The sequence below is a fragment of the Brettanomyces nanus genome, chromosome 1, assembly GCF_011074865.1.
Source record: "Brettanomyces nanus chromosome 1, complete sequence".
In the NCBI taxonomy this organism is placed as follows: Eukaryota; Fungi; Ascomycota; class Pichiomycetes; order Pichiales; family Pichiaceae; genus Brettanomyces; species Brettanomyces nanus.
The window spans coordinates 3,125,089-3,143,109 of NC_052374.1; the positions used below are offsets into that span (position 1 = coordinate 3,125,089).

The 18,021-nt window shown below is 38.1% G+C and overlaps 3 protein-coding genes and 1 non-coding gene across 4 annotated transcripts; 2 read left to right on the top strand and 2 right to left on the bottom strand.

Annotated features, from left to right (window-relative positions):
- Nucleotides 1–8,508: 8,508 nt before the first annotated feature.
- On the top strand, nt 8,509–8,580 carry FOA43_001466. The gene has a single exon. It is a non-coding gene; the product is annotated as a tRNA-Glu (tRNA).
- Nucleotides 8,581–8,769: 189 nt separating this feature from the next.
- FOA43_001467 (uncharacterized protein) lies at nt 8,770–10,110 on the top strand (the record flags this gene model as incomplete). The annotated part of the gene is made up of 1 exon (XM_038921780.1): nt 8,770–10,110. One exon carries the CDS (start codon nt 8,770–8,772, stop codon nt 10,108–10,110), a length of 1,341 nt encoding a protein of 446 aa, XP_038777708.1.
- A 152-nt stretch (nt 10,111–10,262) lies between these two features.
- FOA43_001468 (uncharacterized protein) lies at nt 10,263–11,727 on the bottom strand (the record flags this gene model as incomplete). The annotated part of the gene is made up of 2 exons (XM_038921781.1): nt 10,263–11,689; nt 11,721–11,727. The coding sequence occupies 2 exons, from the start codon at nt 11,725–11,727 to the stop codon at nt 10,263–10,265; spliced, it is 1,434 nt and encodes a 477-aa protein (XP_038777709.1).
- A 638-nt stretch (nt 11,728–12,365) lies between these two features.
- FOA43_001469 (uncharacterized protein) lies at nt 12,366–17,726 on the bottom strand (the record flags this gene model as incomplete). The annotated part of the gene is made up of 1 exon (XM_038921782.1): nt 12,366–17,726. The coding sequence occupies one exon, from the start codon at nt 17,724–17,726 to the stop codon at nt 12,366–12,368; it is 5,361 nt and encodes a 1,786-aa protein (XP_038777710.1).
- Nucleotides 17,727–18,021: the final 295 nt, after the last annotated feature.

Below are 18,021 nucleotides of genomic sequence, written 5' to 3' on the forward strand. Positions count from 1 at the left end.
ACATTTATAAAAGATAATAATGAGACAGTAACTTTTAATCTTTGTTAGATGAAAATTAAACGTTAAGGAGGGTGCATATCATATATCATATATACCTACAGGTTGGGCAAAAAAAAGAATCCAGGTGTGGTGGCAGTTATGGTGTGTGTTGTCAGATGGTATTCCAATTCCTAAATTTATAGATGTCTGTGTCTCTGTGAAGCATTACAAGCATTTTATTTGCAATAATATATTCAATACCAAAAGGTTATACGGGAGTGGAATGTTTATCAACTTGTAGATCTTGTGTAATCAGCGTCTACTCAAGTGGAGAGAAGGAAAACAATTAGATTCAAATATCGCACTTGCTAAGTGATTTTGTTCCTAGAAGGGGAAATTATTTGTGAAAGTTGAGTAAGTGTCATCAAAGATATTGCTCTCAAATGAGAGATACTTCAAAAATCAATTTAGTTATGAAGAGATGACATACTTCATAGCGAAACTTAAGTCTTGTTGAATCTTGCGGTCAGCTTACAATTGTAAGTTTAAAGTACATAATAATTACGTCGTCAATCGAAGGGCATAGTTCAGAATTAGGTTTATCTATAATAGGACACCAAGAATACAAGATGAAATGTCTTGAGGTTGATTGACTTCTGAGAGTAGCTTGCGTCATTATTCAAATGTACGAATATAGATTGTCTCTTACTGAAACATATTGTTTTTAAGAGGATCTGACAATTTCATATTCGATGTACAATTTCATGTCTCAAACAAATATAACAAATATATTCTTAGTTCAGTAGTTTGTTTTCTATTTACTTACTTCAGGCAAAATCAAAGACGATTCCTCTTCTAATGATAAATTGGTGTACTGCTGTGCAGGCTGTTCAGAGCTCAAATGTTTAGTTAATTCGAGATATTATGGTTCGAGCAATTAAGAAGTCTCTAGGCGACATTTTGATTATAGCCTAACTGAAGTACTATCCGTAATATAATCCTCGATCCCTCAACCAAAATCAATCGTGTGTGTCCATTTTAATTATGGATGGTCTTTGGCTTTGAAAAATGATTCGGTGAACTTCAGCAAACAAGATTTCTCCAGGAGGAGAAGATGGATGTGTAAAGTGTAAATTGTAAATGATTTAAATTTATGCATAAATAATGTAGACGATATAATATTAGAATATATATTGTTCTCTTCAGATTGAGTTATACGTCATTCCGTTGCAGTGCCGAACAGAAAAGTAATCACTCGAAACCAAATAATTATTGGTGCACAAGAGCAAGAAAAAAAGTACCTACCAATAGAAGGATGCTTCGAATTTCCTAAAAATAGTTACCTTATTCAATATAGCTCTAATATCAACAAGGGACAAAAAATTCAAAGCATTGAAAATTTCTCTTGCGATTATCTATATTGACAATTGTTGATTTGAAATCCTATAACTTTATAAAAAAATTTGGGATGTGACAATCGTATAACTACTGGGAAAGTTCTTCATTAATTAGTTCAGAGTATTGCTCCAGACGTTCAGGTCGAGACTCTAAAATTACTGCTTACATTGCTAACAAATCTTGATCACTACTTCATATTGAACCATCAGTGTTCGGCCGTCTCAAAATAAGTTCATGCTTCACCTAATATTTTAAAGGAAGGTGGCTTGTTTCACATAGACAGCATAAAATATGGTTTCTTTAAGACTAAGCGGCCGCCGTCCTCTTCGAGAAAGAGAGAACATTGACCTAAATAGGGCAGACATATAGAAATGTTCATAAGAGCAACATTAGAATTACTGATACCGTATACGTTTACGATATCACAATAAATGACTACTTTATGTTGTGGTAGGTGATACTGAGGGTTCTAAGATGACTGGAGCTGTGTTCGGCAGAATTAGCTCTGCATCCATCGATTCAAACTGCTGCAGACTGAAAATTTGACAAGCTATCGTTTTTCTTTTGAACTGCCAGTCAGGCTCACCCGTTTATTGTTTATATTGAGACGGCTCTTATAACCAAAAGAAAATGCTATTACAGTAGGTATTTGAGTCAGTATTGTAAAATATCATACCGGATATTTTTTCTGCTGTGAGTAGGTTTATGGGCATATTCACCTTGGATTTCACATGATGAAGGGAGGGGGGAAGAGAAGGAAGAAGGTATCACTCAATTTCTGGTTAACACAGCACACTCTACCTTGTGCAAATTTCTCTTCTCATGTCTGCTTGGTTGTGACTCATACTGAATACACCAATACATTCATTATCTGGGCAAACAATTTCAAGAACTGGTAGTAAAACTAGCTGACTATGTGTGTGCTTATAATAAAATGGAATAATAATATGGGCCGGGAGAAACGTATAAATAAGAAAATCCTTAATATTTGTAATTCTCCAACTCTTTGTTTAATTCAAGACTGACTCGTGATATTTCATAAAGCAGTATGCAAAGAATATTAATATTAATATTAATTTCAGAATAATGATCACAGGGATATGCATCAAAATCATAGAAGAAATGGTCTTCTTGGCATGGATGCTGAACTTCTATTTTCTATAAACATTAGTAACTAATATACTTATTTATTTATTACCTTTGATTACATTTGATTTGATTTCGTTCTTCGGGTACTCAAAAAGAGAAGAATCATTAGAGTTGCGGGGCTATAATCTGAATTATTGGCGGGCAAAGTAATTTTTGATGCTTTAGATGGCAGAGATTGGCAATGATCCATGGAATGTTATACACGGAATGTAGGTATTGAACGGTGCCACACAACGGTGTAGAAAATGGTGAAAACGTCGACACATGCATGCTCTTTCTTAGTCTCCTAAATATAAAATTATTTATTCATATACTTTCATCGAGATCCTGTTTTACCTTCAAAAAATTCTCTTCTAGACTTTAAGCCTTTTTTCATCATTTCTCTATCGTAATTCATACTCGGGAATCTTTACTTAACAGGTTTTGACTAATTTCTGCCAGCAATTTTTTGAAGTACAGCCATAACATTAATTGTATTATATGTCGTCAGAATAATATATGAATAATAAAAGAGAAAAGAGAGTTTATGCCAAATGGTTAGACAATCTGTCTTACACGCAAAAAGTATATACTTTCAAACATATTTTCGTTGTAGTTGACTACAAGATTCAACAAAACCCAACTATCACTTTATAGATAGTGTGAAGATCAAGGAGATATAGTGCATTTAAAAACAATATTCCCGATGATATTCATTTGATAATTGTACAGACAGAGAAGACAAGTGACTTACCTATTTTTGTTTAAGTTACATCTAATTGTTGAGTCGGCAGAGAAATATGAGCTTCTTTTTGAACATTCTTAGTAATAACTTTGATGCTTTCTACGGTTGAATTCGAATAGGCTGACTAACATTAATGATTACAGCAGGAAGAAAATAGTTCATGATGGATTTATCTGGTAAGTAGACACAGATCCTACAAGCATTGAAGAGGTCACTCAAAAAATTGACACCCGTCATAGGTGATAATCGTTTAAAATTCACTAGTATGTATGATTGCTGAGCTGAATTAATATACTAGTACCCAACATACTTGTCAAGACTAATCAGCAAGGATCATCTGAATTAAAGGAAACGAGTGGTGCCATCCTAATAATCTTGTTATATTTTTGGGGCATTTGCGATAGTAGAGGCCCACCACTGATAATGAAAAATCTGATTTATACTTGATAAACTTTTCCTTTAAGGAATTGTTAATATATAACCCTAGAAAAGTAGAGTAGATTTATTGAAAAGATAGATGAACTCTGAGCTTTTATTTATGGAGCTAGTTAAAACGAATGATTCAGACAGAGGCTTTGCTGAGGAACGACAGCATTTATTTTATATCTTGAATGTGGTCTCGTATTCAAAACAGAAGCTGCGGACAACTTTCCCTTTCCATCTTTGGATAACCACAAGAGTTCGTGAACCTTAGTTGTCAAATGTGGCAGAGAAAAGAAAATGTGAAGATTTACTGAAGAAGTGAAAGCCATATTCTACCAATAAGGTATGATGCAGGTATGATGCTCTAGCTTAAGCTTCCCTTGCTGTAAGTGTTTTTGGGCAAATCAATTCAACAGAAGTTAAGTTTAACTTTCTCATTTGATATTCGGCTAAGCTATTCAAAACAAACACAATTCAACCATGAACATGCATAAAATTTGTTGAGGAAGAGTTCTAAGGATACTAAGAGCAAGAATTTCTAAATCGGTGTAAAAATATCGATTGTTACTACTGGTGTGGTGGTGGACATTTAGCCTTCTAGGAAGTGGTTTTTACCATAAGAGGTGTCGCACGTAGTATTGAGCATATTTTTTCCTTATGATGCAAAAGGTAGTGATTCATTTGATAGCAGGGGGCCCATATCAAATTCTTATGCAGTAGAATAAAGAAGGGTATAGCCTGATATGACCTGACAATTTTTGTCCATGGATGCTTTGCTGAATCTTCCTAACAAAGATTGCGACTCTATCTCTAAGCATTGGTTTTCAAAATACTCAAAGAAGTACTTTCCAATATTGTGACTTTCCAACTATCTATAGTAATACAAGCCTGTGAGGTTCAACAAATTTTCACATAGTATATGCGACAAAGGGATGACTCGTTCACAGTTAATTGTAGATTTTAGGTTCTATTGATAAATTTGGGGAGGATCAACAATTGTAACTCATTAAATAATGGGGACTCCTTTTCTCTGTATTCATTGAGCTCTATGAAGTTTCTTATGAAGTATAATGTATTATTGTTATATTATTTTTATCAATGATATTGTTGTTTCCCAAAATTGAACATTATGTACACCATTTATTGATGCGGCTGGCTTAATGTAAGAAAAATTTAGCCCAATATCAATTTTGTTGAGGAAATTGATTTTTATTTACCGGATGGTTTCTTGGTTGCTTTGTTGGTGCTGCTGACTCCTTCAATTATTCATATGGGCCTTATATGTTGATGAAAATTGTAATCATATGGCTGAGAGCGCAGAAATGTTATAAATGACATCACAAAATTTGTTTTTCATAAAAAATATCTCTCGGAGCTATACCCATAAGGACGAATGTAATGAATTATAACAATTACCAATTTGTAACGCATGGGGAATAATCAATCTAGAGGAGTAAGCTGTCAAAAACATATTTATGTATCATATAATATGTACTAAAATATTTTCAATAATTGAATTGTAAAAGGGGCCGGAAAACACAGATTTGCTACTCTCTTATCGAGATAATGAAAATTTGCTACAAAACATTCCCATTCAAAGAAAGACCATTTATATATTATTCTAGCTACTGTTTCTGCAAATAGCTCACATTGTCAATCAATATCTAGGTATTACAATGTACACTGAAAGCAGATTTCTGCTTTCAGATAGGACGAATAAGAAGCAAGATAGTGATTTTCTGATTATACACTGTTTGAATGTTTCATTCATGATTACAAAATTAATTAAGGGAGCGGCGATCTAACATATTTTTTATCTAAATGTCGAAAAAGCCTGTATGCATATTTCCTTTGATGTACGCCAAGTCAATACCGTCAAAGTTGAGATCATCCTTTATACCAGTAACATAGGCATTAGTGATGTTGGATTTGTTGAGAGCCTTAGTAAAGCATGAAGCACAAATGTTTGTGAAGATAATGCGGTCAAATTTCAATCCATATACAACCAATCAATTAATTCCTGAGAAGGAAAAGCAGATTCGATTCATCTTTTCCTCTTAACTATAAGACATTTGACATTTGATACGTATTATTTGATCACCGTTTGCGGATGCCGATGCGAATGTTCATATTTTTTGTAGAATGCATGAGTAGATGATGATAATCCGTGATCAAGGTAAAATGTGAATATCGTTAAGACAATCAAAGTAAGCGTCGCTTAATGTTTGTTGAAAATGATACAATTTGTTCCTATGTTGAAACCTTACTGTGTAGCTGCGACCCACCCCATCAATGATAACAATCTTTGTAATATTGAGAAATCTTGTTAGATGGTAATGCTCAAAATTCTGTAACTAATGAATATTCTGTGGCGATCAATTGAATTATTTGTAGTTTGAGACTTGTAGTCCTTTGTAATATAATCATACGAACTTGATCTTTATTTGTTTGTAGAATGGTGCGTTTGTTATAACTTCAAAAATTACAGAACATATGTGTTGTCGGTTAGGCAGGCACTCAAGACGTATATCGCATTTTCTCAAAAATGATGACCGCTCGCTCATATATGACTGAAACGGGTATATGTGTACAGCCCTAAGGATGAAAATAAATTGGAAAAGGGTCACCAGAACTGCATAGAATTATTTTTTTTTTGTGGCTGAATAGGAGGACACTTCAGTAAATTTGAAGGAAATCTTACTACTTCTGGTAAGTTGTTTAAATGCCTTAGAAAAACCTAGGTATGTATGGATATGCTAAAAAATCAAATTATGGTGTGTACACACAGGTGGGGCTCCAAATTTCAAGACGGGAGATTGTTTGCCCCAACTGACATAAGTGTGTCATCTGCTATGTGCACAATATTAACTGGCTATTTAATAATATTTTATATTAGCTGATTCAAAACCGTCGGAATCAAGTCACACAATAGAGGTTTAACACGTGGAGAGCTAAAAGCGGTAAATAATTCTTCAATATGATTACAATGATGTGAAGACACGACTGAGAGGTGTCATCAGGAATATCTTTTTCAAATGGACAATATTCATAAACCGCTTGAGCTGAGATATGAAAACATATCTTACACTATAATGATTGGTAAGTCTTAATGAATATTGTAGTTAACTTACGAGGATAAGTGAGATACACTATAATCGTCTCACCGTTCTCAAAAAATGAAACTGGAAGAGGTATCAAAAAATTACTGGGTTCTCGTGTCAGTAATTGTTGTTCTTGGCTACTTCTTCCTGCCAACTAAATAGAAAAGAAGGAATGTATGTTTCATACTCATACGTGCATCTTTTAAATTATATTTAACTATTTCAGTTAGATTATTCTGATTAATTTAACGGTGCTTACATTCGACCTTGAAACGCTAAGCTGATTATATATTTTAGCAGAACTTGATTGAGACCTCAACTATAATTTTCTGTCCCACTTTACGATCTTTATTTACAGAAATCATTATACTTATATAGGGGGTTTTCAAATGCAGAATATCTCCCTCTACGGCCCCCTTATTTTGGCCAGAAAGCGAATTTCTTGCATCTTGTTTTGTCCCTTTGTCCCTTAATGATACTGTTCCGTTCTCATCTGTTTCAAATTCTTTTATAAATATTTTCTAGCCTATCAAATCGATCAATTGTTGATACCGCAGATAAAAAGGGAAGCATGACCGTGTGCCATTCATTGAAATATTAGCTAGAATATTTAAAACCAAGGTTACGGTGTTGGCCCTTTCAATTTAATTCAATCGTTTGGAAATGGGAAACCGTAATATGACATAATATTATATCAGGCTCACCCCTACATATCAACTACAATCAATATGCAACGTCTGCCTTATTACTATGTTATAGATTTACTCGCCCAGAGGATAAGTTGTTGCTGTCCAAAATCCCTAATCTCATTTATTTATTTACCTTTACATTTTTCCATCCACGTTTAATCTCAACTTTGCTGAACGACACACTTCATGAATTTCTCAATCTCTTAATAGTAATTTCTTAATGAAAGTAATGAACCTCATCTCATATTAGTGGTTCATGAGCTTTACGTCCCCGAACTATCTATGTATTTTTTTTTTTTCTTTTTATTTATAATAGCTAGTGTGGGAAGAAGATGAAAAAGGGCTTAGTTTAAAAATGTCACTTTTTGAAGCAAAACAGGATCTCATGATGAATCCGTTTATATGAACAAATGATTTTATATATAGGAGACTCGTAAAGATGTATCGTACTTTTTCGATCATTTCCGACTCTGTCGTGGCACTGTACAAAGCGTACATTTCGGGTATAACATTAGATGGATTATTGACAATTCTTGCCAATTTCTGCCCGCCGATCACGAGAATTATAGCCCGAACTAAATATCATAAATCTATTCATGTTGTGTGCCTTCGCATTCTCAAAAGTAAAAGTGAATAAAGAGGGCTGGCAATGAAATTGTTGTTAACGAGATTTTTTAGCCTTAAATTCTTCATCAGACCAATAAATACACAAATTAGAAAAAAGGAATAAGCATATATCTCTCATGTCTTTATATTATGTCTTGCTATAATTTCAGTTAATATGGCTATAGTTTCTTTTAGAATTTTTAGCTATGTGTTGAACTTATTGTTCCTTATGACATTGGATTTCAGTAAATAGGTTATAGGATAGTCAGATCTCTGTCAATCTTTGTTTCCCGTTTTATACAAGACTGTTTTAGATTGGCAAATTTAGCATCAATACTAACCCTTTCTTCATTGTACGTTAACCTGAAATGCTATTAAACCTTTTATTCTAAACTAGATTTGATCTGTAAAAAACACTTAATTTTTGAAAATTGAAAAATCCGATGTAGTGTAATGGCTATCACAGGTCGCTCTCACCGTCCAGATCTGGGTTCGATTCCCAGCATCGGAAATTGAATTTTTGCTTTTGTGTACACTGCTCGTCGATCGACCAGACCTTGAAAACAATCAGTTTTTTTTGCCATTTCTCGCAGTTGATCTCTTACCCCTTTATGTGGATCCCTTTTTGTGTGATAACATTACACGCTTTTACGTGACGTTGTTTGTTTAAGTGCCTCTTGAAAATAGTTGTTCTATGTCAATGGCGTTTTTGTTCAAACGGAGCCCGAAGACTCCTAAAGAGCTGGTTCGGGCGCTGAACGAACAGGTGGCGAAGCTTGACACATCTAGTGATCCAAAAAAGGTACAGGAGGAGGTGACGCGGTACTTACAAGGAATTCGAACTATTCTGAGTGGCGATAATACAGATTCACAACCTCAGCCGGACCAATTGGCTCAATTAGCACATGAGTTTTATGCTACAGACGCGCTATACCTTCTTCTCCAGCATTTTGAGGCCGTTGAATTTGATACAAGGAAGACGGTTGTTTTCTTGTTCACTTCCCTTCTGCGTAGAAAGATTGGCAATCGATCCCCTACGGTTGATTATCTAATGCAACGTCCAAATATTTTATCCCTCCTCTTAAAGGGTCCCGAGAATCCGGACATAAGCCTCAATATGGGATCTATGCTCAGAGAGTCTATCAGATATGAACAGATCGCCAGAATTATTCTTGGAAGTGAAAATTTCTGGAAGTATTTCGAATATTGCACATACGACTCTTTTGAAACGTCTACCGATGCGTTTTCCATACTTTCGGAACTACTTACTGTACATAAGAAAGCGGCTGCTGACTTTTTTGCAGCCAATATGAATCAGTTCATCGAAAGTATCAATAGATTGATCGTCTATCCAAACTATGTGACCAAGAGAGAGTCAATCAAGCTTCTTTCTCAACTCATACTTACCAAGGCAAACTACTCTCTGCTGACAACCTATGTTAGTTCTCCTCACAATCTCAAACTCATCATGATTCTATTGGGAGATAAGTCGAAGAATATCCAGCTTGAGGCCTTTAACATTTTCAAAGTGTTTGTGGCAAACCCACGTAAGACCAAGGCTATCACCGATATTCTAGTGAAGAATAGAGACATATTACTGGAATTCCTTCCTACTTTCAACACAGATAGAAAATATGATGACTTGTTTGTGGCGGAAAAAACCTTTGTCATCGAGCAAATCGAAAAGCTTCCGAAAATTGTACTCACAACTCGCGAAAACACCCCACTGCAGGATTCGCAAGAACTTGAGGAGCATCAAGAGCAGGCTTTGAAAGCATCATACAAGATATCAGGCGAACTGCAGGTTCGGGATCAGCCAATGACCCAGATTTCGACCGCTCACTATTCAGATCCAAAGTCGTCTGCCCAGAACGTGTATGCCAACACAAAAAGGGCTTTAGCATCCGGAGGAGGAACAGGAACAGGATCCGGAACCGGAACAACTGCTGCTTCAGACTTAGATCCTCGATCAGGCTCTGGTGTGGCTCATAGAGAGACACCTATTTCGTCGTCGTCTCCACCGAATATCGATAAGTATTGACGGTTCTCCCTATTCGCTTATGCTTTATGCAGACATTTGCTAGCTTTGCTACGACCATCAACGCATAGAGGCCGGAACCAAACCTTCCAGACCACTTTTCTAAATCAGATAAAATAGCAATTATTATACTACAGTTGTAAATACTCTTTTACTCAAAACAAATCTCCGAGTTCCTGAAGCCTAGCACTAGAGTCTTCAGTGCCATTAGATTTGAAGAGAGGATATATATTATCAGCAATGGAGACATGATGCATCTTTTGAGTCAGATCGGACGTAGCTTCAATAACGTTAGCCGTGACAGCATTCATTTTGATTCCTAGGATTTCATTAGGATAGAAAAATTCACCTTGAAGAGTTCTGTCTACCACAATTGCACCATCATTGAGTAATCTGTTTAGCAAAGTTTCGATAATTAAGTAGTTAATTTGAAAGCCGTCCAATTTTTGGATCTGTAGAACGGAAAGGTTTGGAGTTTCCGACAATAAGGTCTTGAGTTTCGCAGAAATCGATGATGAACTAACCTTATTCCTCGATACAATGAGCATATTCTGCTCCTTCAACTCAACTGAAAAGCTTCCCTGATAAGTAACAGGAATTTCAGAAAGGGTAAAATTCATTTTCAGCTTATCAAACATTTGTACAGCTCTGTAAAGCTCATCAGGAGAGACCAAATCCACACAACGCGCTTCATTATAAGCAGTGTAAAGATCATAAAGCGTTACCAGACCATTATTCTTGTCTAAGATGTTTTCGTTGACCATAAACTCGCAGATATGCCTCGCGAGCTCCTCTATATACAATTGGAACAAGGCACTCTTGGTTTTACCGGACTTTTTCCTGGCCGAACGCTTCATGTTAGTCAAACTGGTAACTCTTTGAGTGTTTGTACGTGCCTTGTATAGTTCATTCTTGTTTAAAATCGAGTCTAGAATTCTCATCGAGTTCTGCGAATTATGAAGAAGTTCAAGATTTGCATCAATAGATCCCATAGATCTCCTTTTGGCCCCAAGAAGAACCCGTTGGTACTTCTGTCCTACAACGATAAGCTCCTTGCCCATCTCCAAAAGATTATCTAGGTCCTGCAAGGAGTCATTCAGAATCATCGATGTCTCATAATTACGCTGTTGAGTGGACGATTGAAGTCCATGAATTCCTGTACTGGGTACCATTAAAGCATTAATGGACGCAGTCGAGCCTCTACTACTGCGAGGAAGCTGGACAGCACCTTTATTGGCACCATTACTCTGCTGAATTAACTCCCATTGAACATCTTGAAGACATTGCAGAAGCTTCGAATGAAAGTGATGCTCACCACCATTTCTAAAACTTAGCTTGATCAAATCCTTCTCGACGTTTCCCTCTCCATCCTCACACCGAAACTTCAATTGCAAGCGTCCCCCCTCTTTATCATCATGGCCCTCAAAGCAATTATCAACCAAAGAAACACCACACATCTCGCAAGTCTTCATCGAAGGATGGTTGATGAAAGTGCATTGAGGACATTGCGAGCCGTTTACTGCTAAGAGGTCAACCACCTCTGCCTTCTGATGGAGAGTTTGGCCTGTTTCCTCAGGAATGACTTTAAGGATGGTCTCCCAAGTAGCTGCTACGCCACATGTCGCGCAGTTAGGGAGGGTCCCATCTCTGTGGCGTAGCTGAGAAAGCGTTGAAGGTGATAGCTTCAAGGTATTAGAATAGTAGCAAATAGGACAGATCCAGTGGATTTCTTGAGATGTTAGGGATACAGATGATGAATTAGCTGTTGTAGATATTGGGTTCGACAAATTGTCGTATTGTTTCACCATGTGAAGGATCATCTTGGGACTCGATTGAAGAAAGCCCGAGTAAAGCTCTGCCGAACTAATCGCAGTGAGATCAATGCAGATACTAGAGCGATACCTCAAAGATTTGGATGGCCACTCACAAACAAAGTATATTTTCCTGTTACTGAGGTAAATTCGCCCTGATTGGTAGTCTAATAGCTTATATTCTCCCTGATATAGACCCACACCATCCTGAATCGCTATATCATGTTCACTCGCCTGGAAAACTGGTCGCCCACTAGTAGATAGAGAGGCCAATTTCCAGTATTCAGAAGTAATAGTCTTCATCAACCGCCAAAAATCTCCACTGGGACCTATAAGGAATAAAGCTAGGTTGATCTCTGGAGAAGTTTAAAACCTAGCTAGGGCACAAATATCTGGTGTAGAGATGCAAACATTACATGGAATTCTGATTATTAAAGGACTAAAGAATTATAACACCAACGAGTCAAGCAGTATAAACAAGCTTGCCAACTCTTTCACACTGCCACGGACATTCACGAGATTTGCAGAGTCTTCTCCGAGGATACTGCTCTTGTTAGCATCAACTTCATCTATATTTCTCTCCTCGATCACAATCTGCCGTTTGAGAACGGCTGTGATGAGCTTTGAAAAGTGTTTTTCGAGATCCGAGGCCTGCTTGATACTTGTTTCATTCTGGGGACCCAGGGAGATTACCACGGCAGTGACAAGGCGAAAGACAGGCACAAAAATATCGTAGTATGAGATGGTTGTGGTAGAAAACAAACGAGAACTACCTGAGTCGGGTTCATTGAGGGACAATGGAGTATCTAGAGACATCCGGAGACGAATAGGGCGAACAGACTGAGAGCCGTTACTGAAAGCAGAATCGGTCACAGATGGTTGGGACGACGACGATTGGGATATTTGATGTTCTGGCTGTACCGAAGTTCGCTCGGACTGCAAATACTTCTGGCATGGCTGTTCCTCCAATGCCAATTGGAAACCTAAATCTGGGTCAAAAGTAAGGAAATGACAATCTTTGATAACAGTAAATAGATCGCAGTTAAGAAGCTGTTGAGCCCCAAATCGTGTCTGAGCGATACGAATCAAAAGATACAACGATGTTTTGGACGTAGTGAGCTCATAAAGAAGTGTCTGAAGATCAACAGACCGCTTTTTATTAGAGGTTTCATCGACTAGACATTCGCAAAATATGGCATCCGTCGATTTGAGCTTCTGAACAAGAAGGTAAAGGTAGTTGCTTTTGCAAAGAATGCCCATAATAAAATTCCTGTCAAGAGATGATCCTTGAAGCTGGGTAGCTGCCTTCACAAGACATTCAAGCAAGAACAAAGCAGCCACACGGCATGGACCTTCTGCAACTAATGAATCGTTACAAACCACGTGAAAGAAGCGCTGATCAATAGAACGAATGTAAATGAGTAGCTCAGTCAGTGCAGACTTAGAGGTCGATGCTTGCTGAATGTAAGATGTCACCAAGACGTAAAAGTTTGATCGAAGCGATGGCGTTGATTGAGGAGTCAGAATACCCGTAAGAGCAGCAAATGCAAGAGAAGCAATCGAGTCCAACGACATATCGGCCACTTTACTACTGACGTACACTCTTAGCAACGACACACACAGGGACACTAGATCTTCAGCATACATGGCCTCATGCTTCAAGTAATCAACGATCTTTGGAATAACGTACTGGAACACCTCAAGAATGACATTGTTCCTGCGAGAGGAATCAATTTTACCATCAGAAACAATCACCTGAGTCAACATCACCCAAGAGTGTATATACTCCAATTGCTGAACCCTCAAGTTATCAAACGACACAGTACAAGAAATAATATAGCGTAATCGTGATCGTTCTCGATCGAATAGTGCAAGATTACTACTCACTTCAGAACGATGCAACACATTTAAAGCTTGGGACTCCTTACCAAAGAGGCTGATCAGATCATCAACGACTGTCAAATCATAAACAGACTCTGTTGAACTGCCAGGCTCTGATTTTAGCCGAATTCTTTGCAACACGTATCGAAAATCAAACCCTGCGAAAAGTTGATCAACCTTTTCAATCATGTTGTGAGGCTTAAACTCAACCAGATCAAGTAACTCCAAAATTTTAGGAGACCCTGTAGCCAAAGAACCAGAATTGATAAGCAAATCCGTATATCTAGAAGTAAGGGAAAGGCAACCGGATTCTGAAACTGAATGCAACTCCAACGCAACCAATTGCAAAAGTCTGCTACGATACGCCGTAAATGCAATGAAGGCAGCAGTAGAGTCTCCTTCTGCAACAAAACGGTTTCCAATTCGAAAGTCGGGGTTGAACTGCTTTCCAGAAAAATAGGTATCCCCATACACCTTTTTGGCGCTTACCATCAGATCGGCGACAAGATTGATGTTAGGACCAAGACCGGAACGCATAAATTCCAACACCTGATTTCCAAAGATCTCAGAGTCACAGAGTTTAAGAATGAGCTCTAAAGTGAGAGAGCACATTTGTGAAGGTGCAAAATCAATATTGGAAGCATCCCCCATAAGAGTTGCCGTGTCTCTGAGTACAAAGAGAAGAGTTTTAAGCAAAGACTTTGATGACAAGACGGTACCATCCTCATTCTTATCACCTAGGTTCATCCTTCTGGTATCAAAACCAAGAAGGAAGTGAGTGATGGAAGGTCTAGATGATCCAGGGATAAGGTTACTATTGAGAAACCTAAGTATATCAATTTTGAGACCTACAGATTGAGCATCAGAAATTGGAGCCTCAAACTGCTCTAAGAAGGAGAATCTAATTCGTTTTGATTCATCAACGGTTTCAAGCATAGTAAGAAGTCTGTTCTTACTTAATAAGTTGTAGGACGCTTGCGAATCGAGACCATTGAATGCTGGAGAACAAGCAATCTTCTTGAGCAACTGGAGAGCCGTGATGGCAAGGTCACATTTGGAGGATGACACATAAAGCGCAATATGTGATACAAAGGGAAGTTTGAGTAACAATGAATCGTAGAAGGATCTTATGCCACACGTCTCAACGTCAGAAGGTAGACAGAAACGATTATCGGATAATCTGAGAATAGGCAGAAGCTCATCAGCGAAAAAAAGTTGCCTATCAAGGACCATGGATATAAGATTGAGGGACTTTTGGACAAGCAAGACTTTCTTCGATGATTCAGCAAGTTCATTAACAGCATCGAGACCAAGACTGGCAAGTTCAAAAAGCGAGTTGTGGACCTTGGGTCTGTATAAAAAGCACATAACGGCTGAACCCTGCTGAGCCTGGAGATATTGAATGATGCTATGATTGGCACATATATTGTCAAGATCTTTGAGATGAGCGGCAGCAGCGTTAAGGACAAGATTGGGATCCAACTGGCTAAGACAATGCTCCCATAACTCAACAATTGCTAATTGTAAAGAAACCTTTTTGTCAGCATCCATATCGGAATGCATTACTTGCACAAAAATATCAGTGGAGAGAGCATCAAGATACGCCCAAATGCCCGGCCTGCGTATTCTAGAGCCGAGATCCAGTGGAAAATACAATTCATAAGGATCAAATAAAGCCTTTGAATCGCTCACTGGCTTCAACAATTCGTCTATCAAAGTGGCAAAGCCCATAACAAGAGAATAAGAGGTGAGATTGGAACGGATAACATCTTGTGGTCGTCTATTTGGATGTCTTCCCCTAATCTGGTTTCGGAAAAGCCAATTGTCGAGTAATTGCCATACTCTACGCCTATCCTTGATCGATCCACCGACGAGGGAGCTAAGCACAACCATTGCAGCACCACCAAGAGGCGTGGAGTTATTGAGGAAATCCGTAAGAATTCTGAGAAGTTGGTAATCATCACTCAATAAAAGTCCAGATCTCGCTTGCTCACTATTACGCGCCACTTCGCTTAACACTTGGAAGAAACCGGAAATATATATGATGGAATCATCACCAAGTTGGGGAACAAGCGAAGAAAAGGAACCCACTTCAGTTATTGCTGTGGTAGAAGAGGTTTCCTTGGAACCACCACTCAATACCTTATTATAATATGCTAAAGAGGAATAAATGGTGGACCAACTAACAGAGGAGAACTTGCCCATAATTGAAGAAGTGGAAGTAGTTGAAAGTGTAACAGATGATTTATCATTGGTAATTTGTAGGAAGTTGAAAGTGTTGACAGCATTATCTTTGCCGGACGCCAAAGATGATAGAAAGAGGCAGAAAGTGGAGATAATTAGCGGACTGTTACATCGGGAAGCCCATTGAAGGAAACCATAGGCAGATGATGATTTGTCTGCCCAGAATAAGGCAGCTAGCTGAGGTCTCTCTAAATAAATGTAGAACATCGCAACATAAAAACGTTCCAAGTCGGCATTTTCAGCCATAGCGTCCAAATCAAGCTCTTCAGATGAAAGTAAAAGATCCTCTTCCGTATCCCTCAAATCAGAAAGTACAAACGCAGCATTTGCAACAAAATTAAGTGCAAACGAACTAAGAATCGGAGCAAGAAATGAAATGAAATGATCGTTTAGCGGAAATTCTTTGCAGTGATAATAAACAGGTGACAAATCAGCATCATCTGGCAAATTGCCGACGATTTGAAGAGACCTACGAAGCTCGCTTGTAGCCGCTTCATTGATATCAAGTAACCTTATGGGCTTGAGTTTAGGAATATGCCGCTGTAAAAAAGGTCTGAAATCGTAGAACGGTAGAGCGCGGCGATCGGATAATGCAGTCGAAACAAGGGATGTATCAGCAGCAATACCAAGAAGCATTTCCATGGAACCACCGACAGAGATAGCTTTTTTGATTGGATCACTAACTGAAGAATCAAATGGAAACTGCTTAACCCTGGAGGGATCTTTTTTGCACCAGGAAATGAAGTTAGTAAGGAATGCGGTGATAATCAAAGCCTTAAAGGGTGATTCGGCCAATTTTTTGGAATCAGAAGTATCTTTCAGGACCTGGACATGCAACAATATAATATCTGAATCGGGCCAGGATATACTTAAATTAGATATATGCCGTAGGAGTCCAGGGAGAAACGTAAGGCAGAAAAGATCATCAGGTTGGAAAGTGAGAATGTGATCGACAAGCGATTGGAACGACCCAAGAGTCAAACCGGGTTTACTGTTAGGCTTAGCGAGACCCCAAAGTACCTCTCCTAATAGCTGCATCTCTCTAAAGAGAGAATCGCGACAAAAGGCCATAGCCTTAGCCAAACTGGGTTCTGCCTCATAGGTACCAAGAATCCTAGAACGTTGAACCAGCTGTGAGATAGAATCGAGTTCGGTCTCAATTTGCTTAAATGATGGAACCAAGTCAAAAGATTCAGGTAGAATGGATAGAAAATGCACATGTGGGGAACTGGCGTCATTGTCCTTCTGAAGGTGGTCACCTGTATCAGACGAATTACTTGATGTCATGCAGACATAATAAGCAACAATCTGAAGAATATAGAGCCTTCTAGTGTGATAAGCAGCACGAACAAGATCAAGAAATGCAACGCCGAGTCTACCAGAGTCTCCCTCAGCGGCATAGTATAGTGTTTCTGCGGCAGCAATTTCGTCGAGATCAAGCTCATCAGAAAGCCGTGCTACAGCGGTAGAAAACTCATCATTGAGTTCGTATTCAGAACCATCAACAAATTTGACATGCTGAGATTCAAGTTGCCTTCGGGAATTGGCATTCTTAGACGGATGAACGAGTAAAGACACAAGATCATCACGCAAGTCATTAATCAAATGTAACTGTGTTTCAACATCTTCCTGCTGAATTGCAGAATAGAGCTCCTGAAAAGGAGAAGCAGACCAATGAAGCATTAGGTATAAATGTAACTGTTGCAACTCCTATAGCAATTATTGCTTCAATTATTGCTTCAATTGTCCAAAGAATCCGTGTAGATCAACAAAGCATTCCTTGTGAAGAACTGGATAATCTAGTAGGCTGGAAAATTTTTTGAGCATGCGCCACAAATTTCAGAAGGGATTTACAATGACGATTTGGATGGGAGGACAGAGCACAATCTATATCTGGCGATATTTAGTATACTCTAGTTCAAAGAGACAAGTTTCTGGAATTTATCCCAATATTCAAGATCTCAGACCTTTCCAAATA